Below are 12224 nucleotides of genomic sequence, written 5' to 3'. Positions count from 1 at the left end.
TATTTTATTCCACCAATATACCGCTTGAAACATACATATTTTTTTGGCAAATTGCTAATTCAAGGAAAAAGGAAAAAGATAATCTTCAAGAAATCACACTAATTTATTATTCCAACGATAATAGAAGAGGCACTCGTAATTTTTCACGTGCCACTTATTAGTAATACAGCAAATGATCTCCACTGCTCGTAGAGGGAGTACTACCGAACGATGTTACACAAAATAAAAGTTTCTTTTATTTTTTTCGAAAATACAGAGAAGCTAGCTATTCACATGCACTAATATTTGTAATGCCACCATATATATATAAGCTGAATCCAACCTTCCTTCAGCGATATTTGCTCCTAGTGTCGCCACTGTAAAGCCTACAATGACACACAGAAAATGCCACACTATTCAGGAAGCATTCAAACCATAGCATTAATAATATTTTCTTGAATGATCTGTTTATGCACATACCAGTCATAAACAGTTGGAGCATTGGCTTGTTGCGGCTTATCGAAATAATCAGAGCCTACATTCTTGGTGGCCTCGTTACTTCCGGGGTTGAACACACTCCGCCACACGTTATTCTTTTGGCCGGCTGTGGGCGACACATTATTCGGAGTACCGGGTGTTGTTGGGCTCCTCGGCATTGACAGAGACCTCCCAAACTTGCTACTACTCTCCGCGCCAACATCTGCAGGTCACAAAATGAATTATACTAATTAAGAAACAAAAACTACACGCAAAAAGAAAGAAAAAAAAAATAAAAAATAACAGGGTTCCCTTTGCTCGGACCTTTCATGCTTGTGGGATTGGAATAGAGTTTCCTGAGATGTTTGAGGCCACTTACAGCCGGAGGAGGTCCGGCTACAGCATCATCCCAAATTTGATCAAGCAGCACCATTGTTTTTATGCTTTATTAATATATTAATATATATATTTCTGTTCTTTTTTCCGATTAAGTGGGACAATGCAAAGCTTCATGCATGTCTCATGAGTATGACTGGTGAGTATAAATAGAGAATTTTTTGCTGATATATCTCCTATACATGTGATGCATGGAGAAAGTTTCAATTCAGAATGTTTCAAAGTTGCGAACTTATAATGGTAGTTGGAATTAATATAGTAAATTAATGTGGATCGTAAGTGAAAAAAAGAGCAAGTAAATATAGGATCCGAGAAATTATAGCTAAGAAGATGGGATTGACGTATCATACGCATGCGTCTGCATGCTTTTCCATTGGTTTTGTTTCCGTTCTCGCTTCTCTGAAAAACTTAAAAAAAATTTACGAGTGCCGCAAACAAAAAGGAAAATATAGTTTAAAAAATTTGATTATGCAACAATAATAAAGCTTTGGGATATATCTTGTGAGTTGTGGGTATATTTTGGAGAAATTACGAAGGTTATTTCTATGGGTAAATAGTACGTAGAATGACTTTTTGTTTATTTTTAAGTCGTTAAAATCTCATATTATAAATTAATTAAAAATAAATATAATTCATCAAAGGAAATTGAATTAAGTAACAAGATAAAAATTATATTCCTACTGCCTTAAAACTTCATTTGAAACTCACTCGTGGAAAATATATTGATCCAATGAAAAATCCTTTTTTTTTTAGTAGTTTTCTCTTCACGGATCAATCTTACCCATATTTAAAGGGAGTGGATCTCCTACTGTGGCAAGACCATAGTAAGAGATGATGTGGTGTCAAAACGACACCACAACACCATTTTCCCATTTTATATATATTTTGATTTTATTTGATTTTATTTGTTTTTTGTTTTCTTTTTGTTTATTTTTTTTAATACAGTTTAATTTTTTAATTTTTATATATTTTCAATTTTTTTTGTATCAATTTTTTGTTAACATTTATTCTTTTAAAATATAATATAATAATATACCAATGGATTAAATATGTCAATATGGAATTATAAATAAATAATTATATGTTTTACTTCAAAAATAAATAAGCTCGGTAATCAAACAATTAGAAAAAAACTAAAATGCAAATGATAAAAAAAATCAAACTTTTTATATTAAAATATTCTCATTTCCTGTTATAATTTTTTTTAAAAATGAATAGAAGAAGAAAATTGTGCACTAGTACTAAAAATTATCAGTATAAAAATATAAATTATAACAAAAAAATTACATAATAAAATTTGACAAGATAAAAAGAAAATAGTATATATATAAAAATATATATATTTTTAAAAAATTATAATGTATTAAAAAATAAAAACAAAACAAAACAAAAAGTCATAAAGTGTAAAAAAAAAATTAAAATATATAAACTAAAAAAAAATAAAAGTAAAATAGTATATATATACTTTTATACTGATAATTTTTTAGCACTACTACACAATTTTCTTCTTTAAATTATATATATTATTTAAATTTTAGTTTTTTGGACTTTTAGTTTTCATCTTTCTTTTATACCCTCTCAAAATTTTCTTTTTTAAATTTTTTTTAGCTTATTTTTCAATTTTTATTTCATTTTTTGGACTTTTTTTTGGACATCGTTTCTTTTTCTCGTTTGGGAGGAAGACATAATTTGTATTTCATTTTTACTCATTTTTCACATGTTTGATTATTCTTTATTTTTTTCTACTTCTATTTATTTTTTAAAAAAATTACAACAGGAAATGAGAATATTTGAATATAAAACATTCGATTTTTTATCATTTGCATTTCAGTTTTTCTAATTTTTTTGTTACCGAAATTATTTATTTTTGGATTAAAATATATAATTATTTATTTTTGTTTTCATATTGACATATTTTATTAGTTGACATATTATTATAATATATATTGTAAAAGGATAAATTATAATAAAAAAATTGATACAAAAAAATTGATAATATAAAAAAACTAAAAAAAATAGACTGTACTAAAAAAAGGTAAAAAAAGAAAACAAAAGACAAATAAAATCAAATCAAATTATATATAAAAAAAAATTAAAAAAAAGGAAAATAGTGTTGTGGTGTCGTTTTGACACTACAACACCCCCTACTGTGGCAAGGGGATCCATTCCCATATTTAAAATAACAAGTAATACTTTTGGTAATTGACATAAAAAGTAATACATTTTCACAGTGGCGGAGCTACATGGTCCCGAAAGGATGCGGCCGCCCCCCTGAAATTATAAATTTTTTTAGTAATATATACATAATATATCTTTTAAATATAAATTTAATTGTGTGACCGCCCCTTTGAATTTTTTTTTAAAAAACTTAGTAATATATATATATATATATATAATATATTTTAGAATGTTGATTTGATTTTATATTGATTAGGATGATCTTTGAATAAGATAGAATAAATTTATTTTAGACTATGATAGATTTCAGAGTATATTTTGTATTGACTCATATTTGTTTTTGAAAAACGAGATGCGCTTTTAATGCTTGAATGTGACATTGAAATTTGATTAAGTTTGCTCAATTTTATCCACGTGATTTTTTCTTAATGAATTTAATGCATCTTGATTACCAACTTCATAACTTTATTTTTGACATGCGAAGTAACAATCAGTTCTCTAAGCCTGCGGGAATTAGCGACCTTGCTAAAATGATGTTCCAATCGAATAAAGATCGATTATATCATTTGGTATATTTACTTTTAAAGTTAACAATGTTATCACTTGTTGTAGCTGTTACTGTAGAGAGAATGTTTTCAACAATAAAAATAATCAAAATATCACTTCGTAATCGGTAGGAAGATGATGTATTAGATGATGGTTTGATACCATATATTGAGCGTGATGTGTTTGATACAATTGATATTAAAACTTTTATTCAACATTTTCAAACCATGAAATTTCAGAGTGTGTAATTGTAAAAACAAATGAAGTTAATATATGACTTTTTTTGAAAGAATATATGACTTTTATTATACACTTTTTGTTTTAATAATTAATTTAATTTATTGAATTCGTCCCTCCTGGTTGAAAATCCTGGATACACCACTGCATTTTCATAGGTGACCCTAATTAGAGATATATATGTCTCACAATATTGATCCATGAGACCGTTTCACATGAGTTTTTATGGTTTTTTTTTTATTTAGCTAGATTCACACGTAAAACTAATTCCTTATGTAAAATTAATGATATAAAATGTCATACAAATTATTCTATGAAATTCACGAGCCTTTTAAGCGCCTTTACACAAAATAATGTTGAAAATTACAATACCCAAAGTTGAGAATAATATTTTTGAAAATAATTTAAAATAATTATTTTTTCTTCCTCATTCTATATATAGCACATTAAAAGATTTTTAAAAAAATTACGGAGAGATTTTGTTCAATTGGATTAAAATATATATTTGATATATATATATATATATATATATATATATATATATATATATAATCTAATAATGCATGAACCCTTAGAATAACTAACTTGATCAAATTAATTGATGAAAAAAAATGTTTTTTAGTACTTATAACTACCATCTTTCAATTTTATTTTTCAATTTAAAAATATAAAAAAATGTGCATTATTTATGTAATATGACATATTTACGCACGTGAATTTTCACGTGCATGAATTACTAGTTAAAAATTATTTTCGACTTTGAATATTATAACTTTAGACACAATTTTCTGTATATGACTTGAAACTATGTAAATTATAATAAAAGTTTATATTCTAGAATAGTTTAATTGATTGAGTTTTCTTTTGGAGATATCAAGTACAAAATTGACAACATGAAGGGATTTGTATCTTACTTATGATTTTCCAAATGAAAGTTTCGACATCATACTTGGTTTTATTTAATTAACTTTTTTATGCTACAAATACAATATGATGCAAAATACATTTAAATGCATAGGCTTTAATTAATTAGGCACAAGTAGCTGGACAGATCTTGACTTGGACACTCATGTAAGAGGATAACATAAGTGGCCATTTAAATGGTGTTTGATTGGACATCACGGTATCTTCATAGTGGCCACTTCAAATTTAGGAGCATGATGAATTTTTTTTTATAAATAATTGATTTATGACATACTGTAATCACATGCAGAATGCCCCGATTGAAATTAAAATATGATATTTTTTTATATCTGAACGTGACACACAATGCACATCTTGTTCTAAAGAACTTCATATAGGAAATCAGAACCAAAAATGCTGGAAAACAGATTTCTCTTGCTTGGGCTTACTTTTTTCTTGGCTTTGAAACCTTGTTTCTCTCGAGGTTAGCTCTCTCTTTTCTTCCCCTTGTGCTCACAGTTTCTATAGCTCGAAAATGTTACATATTTAGTTAGTGTTTTGTAGAGTTTCTATGAAACACTTCCCGGTTTTTCTTAAAACAATATGTGTTGTGTTGAAGTTAATAGTAGAATGATGGAATGAAAAGTGTTTGGGACTGTGCGCAGTAATGGTGCTGTGTGTGGAGTGATACAGAGTATATATCAAATGGTTGATGATGTCCATTTTATGCCTTGTTTCTATTGACTACAGCACCATACGCTACGCGAATAAGCTGTGGAGCTCGTGATGATGTCCGTAGTTCACCAGCCAATACATTCTGGTACAGGGATTTTGCTTACACGGGGGGAATTCCAGGTAATGCAACCCGCCCAAGTTTCATCACTCCTATGCTCAGTACCCTTCGCATTTTCCCTCTAACGGAGGGACCTGAAAACTGCTACAACATAAATAGGATTCCACATGGTCATTATCTAGTCAGAATCTTCTTTGGCTTGGTTTTGGAACCTAGCTTTGATGATGAGCCTTTGTTCGACGTATCTGTGGAAGGAACCTTAGCTTATTCATTGCAGTCTGGTTGGAGCAACCATGATGATGAACGAGCGTTTTTCGAAGCCCTCATATTTCTGAAGGATGGCACAGCCTCTCTTTGCTTCCACAGCACTGGACATGGAGATCCAGCAATACTTGCCATTGAAATTCTGCAGATTGATAATCGAGCATACTATTTTGGCAAAGGGTATGGTCAAGGAATGATTTTCAGAACTGACAGAAGATTGAGTTGTGGAGCTCAGGGTCCTAAGTATGGCGTAGATTATAGCGCGGATAGCTGGGGTGGAGATCGATTCTGGAATTCCATCCCCACGTTTGGGCAGGGTTCTGATCGTGTCATATCTACTAAAAACACCATCAAGGAGACGTCTCAGTCGCCCAACTTTTATCCAGAGGCTCTTTATCAAACGGCCCTTATTAGCATTGATAGTCAGCCTGATTTAGCATACACAATGGACGTCGAGCCCACTAGAAACTACTCGCTTTGGTTGCATTTTGCAGAAATAGATCCTTCTGTCACTGGAGCAGGACAAAGGGTATTCGACGTCCTGCTTAATGGTGATGTTGTTTTTCAAGATGTTGACATTTACGCCAGGGCTGGGGATATAGACAGTGCTCTTGTACTCAATACAACAGTTGCTGTTAGTGGAAGGACTTTGACAATAACCTTACATCCAACAAAAGGGACACATGCCATAATCAATGCCATAGAGCTTTTCGAACTTGTTTTAGCTGAATCGAAAACATTGCCCGATGAAAGTACGCATGACCCTTGCTCATACTTATGATATATTTTCTGCGCCTCGTTAAACTTTGTAGGATCTTGACACTTGCAATATACGGGGATTAAAGAACGAACTTTTAGCATCCAAATTTGTTGACTCATTACTAGTCTGTTTCTTGCTTGCATTCTGGTAAAAATTTGAGACTCACTCAGCCTTCATGCCGAAGCCAGTGATGTTTACCGTGTATATTTCAGTTTATGAGTGTACTTATAAGTTATTCGTCGCTATCATTTCCTTCCGACGCCTGATCCTTGGGTTTAACTATCTCTAAGACATTGACCTTTTTTTATTGTTCTTCTTGTAGTTAGGACTTTGCAGAAATTGAAGAGTGCACTTGGTCTTCCTCTTCGTTTTGGGTGGAACGGCGATCCTTGTGTTCCGCAGCAACATCCATGGAGTGGAGTTGATTGTCAGTATGACAGAACTCTCAAGAAACATGTAATTGCTGGACTGTATGTTCAATTCTTGACCTCCAGGAAATTCCTGAATTTATGTCACCCCTTAATTAGAAAAAATATTTCGAATTTTACTAGTATTCCATAGATATGATATAGTCTATAGATGATTTGTTTTCTTATTTTTCGAATTTGTATTTGCAAGAATAGAGGTCTTGACAACCAGGGTCTGAGAGGTTTTTTGCCGAGTGACATATCCAGACTTCAGCATCTCCAGAGCATGTAAGTCGATTGATTTACATCGAATGACCAATATGTAAATTCAACCATGCTATCTTTTATGCTATATCAGTTTGGTGGGTCGTCGAAATTGAGCCTTGAACATGAACATGTTTACTTATTCATGTGATTGGAACTTTCTTTTATCTGGAAAGCACATACCTACATTTGCTTAGAATACATAACTATGTGTTACCGGTGAACTCGATTAATGGTCCTTGATAATCTCTAGATGTCAAACTTGATCGTTTACAGAAATTTGAGTGGGAACGGCATTACTGGTCCTATTCCCGCTTCGCTCGGAACGATAACAAGCATGGAGACAGTGTGAGTAAAATTTTGAAGCCATATTTCTTCTGCTGACAATTTTTTACCTGGCGCAACAACAATCTGAAAAAATGTGTTGAAAAATGTATTCTTTGTTGGTTGAATTGTTGCAAGGTTTATTTTCAACTCATATTTACAACAAGTTACTTTGAAACAAGCTGAGTATATATATCAATCAATCTGTTGGTACAGGGATCTCTCATTTAACTTTTTTGATGGATCCATCCCAGAAAACCTGGGACGGCTAACCTCCTTAAGACTACTGTAAGAAATTTTATTGGCCCATGCATTTGCATAACAGAGTAGTTTTTAAAATGGACTGATTTCTTTTACAGGAACCTCAACAGCAACTCTTTAAAAGGAAAAGTTCCGGATACACTTGCGGGAAGGCTCTTGCATGGAGCTAGCTTCAAGTAGGTTCTCATCACCAAGCTAGTCCAATCAATGGGTTGCAGTATTTACTTTCAATACATATTTTGATCCATTGATATGCAAATTGTGCTTCAACTCTTTCATGGTACGTAATTGATTTTACTACACTAATATTTAACTATGTCGAATGGATGGGCGCAGTTTTACTGATAACGCAGGTCTTTGTGGGATCCCGGGATTGCCGACATGCGGAACCCATCTTTCTGCTGGTGCCGAAGTTGGGATTGGAATAGGCGCATGCTTGGCGTTTCTGCTGATTGTCACAGGCTCGGTATGTTGGTGGAAAAGATGGCAAAACATTCTACAAACACCACGAATGGCGGGTAATTAGGCTCATACATTCAAATTGGTTAACATTATTACATATGTGATTGCGGAGGCGGCATGTTTTCTTGAATTTGATCAAACTAATAATTCAAGAGTTGAGAATGTGCCGCCAGCTTGAAAAACAGAGTACGCATTTCCAAATTCTCAAGTGCTAGCTCTTTGTTTTGTTATGGATCAGCGAGAGACGCTCCATACGCAAAAGCCAGAACACAATTCAACAGACTGCAAATGAGCAGACAAAGCAGCCACGAAAACAACTCCAGGGCCGCAACAGAGGAAGAGCCAAGCTTGCTTTGCCTAATTAACCCATCGGCCAGCAGATTCGACGTAATAAACACTAGCTAGACTTTTGGGATATCAGATGTTTTACCATCGTAGGTTGGTTATATATATATATATATATATACAAGAAAGTGGGCATAATTCTTTCTGTAATCTGTAAATGGTACAATTAATATATAGCTAGCAATCTATATATTATTATGTTTTTATTATCTGTATGGAATTGAACTTGGGTTGCTATTTCGGTCTTCAGGTTTTGCTAGCGATCGGAAAGCCCAGGATTGAAACACGATTTTCTCTAATAATTGGTAAATGAATATTTTTTATTCAAAATTATTATGATGTACCATTATATATAACCGAAATTAAGTAAATAAAAAACATATAACTGAAATTAAGACTCAAATTAAAGCCATAAATAGATGGTGAAAAAAGGACTATCTTCTAGTTTTAGACGGAAAACAATGGGCAGGTAGATAAGTGTACAAAGTATGATAACTACAACGTGAGAGAGACATATGATAAGGTATAGTATGTGTCGTCCATCAAAACACTTCAATGTACGTCATTCGTCATTCACTGCGTTATATTTAATCTACAATTTTTTTTACGGAGAGGTAAAAATAATAATAAGATATATATATATATAATAATAAATATTCTGTCAAAAAAAAATAAAATAATAAATATAATATATCTGAAAGAAAGAGTAAAAGTTGGGGTAAAAAGGGGGACCAGGGGGTTAATAGTCAAAGAAAAGGTTGCATTTGACCCCTTTAATTGAATTGAATAGCCCCACCACTCCGCTGTCTCCTTTAACTCGGACACCACGTAATGCACCCAACTCCACGTGGGGACCTGACACCTATTACCAATTTCTAACTTAAATTTTGTATTAATCATTCACTTCGTACTTGCAAACTTTCTTATTTTAACAAAACTATTTATTTATTTTTTATTTAATTATGTTCAAATAATTTTTCTTGAATGTTTTAGGATAATAATATAAATTAATTGACACAAGCATTGTAAGCAAAATAATTATGTTATTGTTAGAAAAGTATAAAGATAGAGTTGGATAAATTCAACCTTTCGTCCATTAGTGGTTGAAAAAAAAAATAACCACGTAATATTTATTATATAATATGGTATTCATCGTACGGAAAAGACTACAAAAATAAATTAATTATTTTTTGCATTATTAAGAAAACTTGGAGGCGCCGCTGAACAGAGCGCCGTACTGTAGGGCATACGTAAGCATTGGACGCGTTTGAGTTGTGGCGACACGTCACGTCTTATCAGGCGCGGCGGCTTAGGCATTGCCTCCCTCCAACCCCACAGCTTCTCTCTCTCTACAGATTAATTTTGTAAGTTACCGAAATGTATGTATACAGTATATAGCTTATTCTACATGCTTGATTTAATACTATATTTATATTCATATGCATAGTGACACAGATAATGCATGTCTGTTTCGATTATATTAAATTAAATTGAAGTACGTCATAATGGGGCTTTGATATTTATCTGTGGCTGGCTAGTATATATAGTTAAATTTTAGTTCCTCTTCGTTACTGTATGAATTCGTATAGTCATTATTGTGTTTGGTGATTTTTTGGTCAACGAAATGTTATAATTAATATAGTATCTTAAAAATGCATTTAAAGATGCATAATATAATTATGTATTTATTATGATCCACTTGATAAATACACCATTCGTCTCATATATATTGTCTTGTTTTAGTTTTCACACGAATTAAGAAAAATTTATTGGAAAAATAAATTTTATATAAACTTTCTATTTTATCTCAATTTAATGTATTAAAAAATGATTGCATAATTTTCAAGGTGTAGTTAATAGAGGTATATTAGTAAAGAAGTGCAAAAAAATATTACTAAATATGGTGTATGTTCATATATTTGAAACAAACAAAAAAGGAAACGTGAACAATATAATTGGAACGGAGGGAGTATCTAGTTTTGGATATTCGTGATTTTTCGCAAACTAGAAAAATTTGATCGGTAGAGATTGCTATCTGAAGGCTAGATCGAATGGTTTAGATTCACTTGCATCTCATTTACATCCTCAGCGTCAAACTAATGTTTAGAATCGATTAGAAGAAAAAAATCATACGTAAAATACACTCCTATACACAAAGGGAGGGGGGAGGGGAATGGAAATTCAGCTTCATATTAAAAAAATTTTAGTTACAAAATTGACTCGTCAAACGATTTAAAAAGAGTTTTTGTTGAATATATATAGGCAGTAGAACTTATAAATATTTTTTAAAAAAATAAGTTTTTTATTATACGATATCACAAATCTATCTGTTTGAAATGAAACAAATTGAAAGTGACAAATTATTTCTCACATAATTTTGTTTTTGTCTCCCATTGACAACTTCGCAAATCTGCTTTACAAAAATGATAGAAATCCCAACGAAGTAGTAGTGTTTTATTTTTCGTTAACGTAAAATAATTATTTAGTTATTAATTTATTATTATATAAAAAAAAGAAAAAGTTTATATATTTGGTTAAGAGAGATGGATAGGCTTACGACCAAGTCTCTCCAATGAAGTAATAAATAAATAAATAAATAAACGGCGTCTAAGGATGAATAGGGTTTGGTCTTGAAACAGCAAAATTAAACACGTAAGGAGGCTTCAGAAAATAACGCCGCCGTTATATATTTATTTATTTAAGAAGAGGCCTTTTGCCGTCCAGCCGACGATTACGGGAGACTCTGCGGGACCCTTACACTTTTACCCTCACTCCCACACATTTGCATAACAACACAACACCTTCTTTCAAAACTCTCCCATTTCCCACTTCTCTCTCTCTTTTTCTCTGCAACTCCTCCTCTCTTCCATGGCTTCCACACGCGAAGGTCACTACAGGGGAGTCAGGAAGCGCCCATGGGGCCGTTACGCTGCCGAAATCCGCGATCCATGGAAGAAAACACGCGTCTGGCTGGGCACCTTCGACACTCCCGAGGAGGCGGCGCTGGCGTACGACGGAGCCGCCAGGTCTCTCCGGGGAGCCAAGGCCAAGACCAACTTCCCCGCCCCTCCCACGAGGCTCTCCTTGGACCTCAACCTTCCTTCCGACCACCGGTGGATGTCCCCGTCCGGAAGACTCGTGATCAACGACTTCATGCACACTGGTACTGTGGTGTTCAAAGACGTCGTGCAGCAGGGAAATGGAGGACACGTGGCTGCCTCCGCCGTGGCTCCGGCCGTCGATGGAGATGGTCCGGCGAAGTACTTCGGGATAGTGAGACGTGGCTTGCCTATAGATTTGAACGAGCCTCCACCTCTGTGGATGTAGGCCCCCCTATTTCGTTAGATTATGGGGCTTTTTTTTTTAGCATGTCAGTGCTTTGGGACAGCAGTTATGATGATCGGATTACGTATCTTAAATGTCTGTATATATTTGTTTAATTTTTTCCTAAGATAAGACGATCGGAGTTCCATTCGAGCTAGCTGGTTAATTTGAGACCTTGTTATCTTTTCCTATTACTGATGAAATCTTTATTCCACCATTTTCTTGGATTCATTCATATGTTCATGTATATACTTGGTTAATTTCATCATTATTATTATAAACATAGGACTTTGTTCGGACAATA

General features: G+C 33.0%; 3 protein-coding genes across 4 annotated transcripts; 2 read left to right on the top strand and 1 right to left on the bottom strand.

Annotated features, from left to right (window-relative positions):
- Positions 1-213: 213 nt before the first annotated feature.
- Positions 214-1016, bottom strand: LOC140867248 (dormancy-associated protein 1-like). Its single transcript, XM_073272324.1, has 3 exons — positions 781-1016; positions 460-679; positions 214-365 (listed from the first exon to the last, which is right to left on the bottom strand). The coding sequence occupies exons 1-3, from the start codon at positions 887-889 to the stop codon at positions 329-331; spliced, it is 366 nt and encodes a 121-aa protein (XP_073128425.1). The 5' UTR covers positions 890-1016; the 3' UTR covers positions 214-328.
- A 4045-nt stretch (positions 1017-5061) lies between these two features.
- Positions 5062-8761, top strand: LOC140865225 (receptor-like protein 4). 2 transcript variants are annotated; one of them, XM_073269792.1, is made up of 9 exons: positions 5062-5200; positions 5467-6525; positions 6856-6989; positions 7152-7228; positions 7481-7552; positions 7745-7816; positions 7888-7965; positions 8126-8307; positions 8490-8761. In XM_073269792.1, exons 1-9 carry the CDS (start codon positions 5131-5133, stop codon positions 8654-8656), a joined length of 1911 nt encoding a protein of 636 aa, XP_073125893.1. In that variant the 5' UTR covers positions 5062-5130; the 3' UTR covers positions 8657-8761. The 2 variants fall into 2 exon arrangements, with proteins under 2 accessions (XP_073125893.1, XP_073125892.1); XM_073269791.1 differs by having other exon boundaries at positions 6856-7003; positions 7157-7228.
- A 2566-nt stretch (positions 8762-11327) lies between these two features.
- Positions 11328-12224, top strand: LOC140866439 (ethylene-responsive transcription factor 12-like). Its single transcript, XM_073271425.1, has one exon. The coding sequence runs from the start codon at positions 11465-11467 to the stop codon at positions 11921-11923; it is 459 nt and encodes a 152-aa protein (XP_073127526.1). The 5' UTR covers positions 11328-11464; the 3' UTR covers positions 11924-12224.

Source organism: Henckelia pumila, chromosome 4 (genome assembly GCF_033568475.1).
Source record: "Henckelia pumila isolate YLH828 chromosome 4, ASM3356847v2, whole genome shotgun sequence".
NCBI lineage: Eukaryota > Viridiplantae > Streptophyta > Magnoliopsida > Lamiales > Gesneriaceae > Henckelia > Henckelia pumila.
Note: the sequence above shows the minus strand (reverse complement) of the source record. Positions and strands in the feature narration are given on the sequence as shown.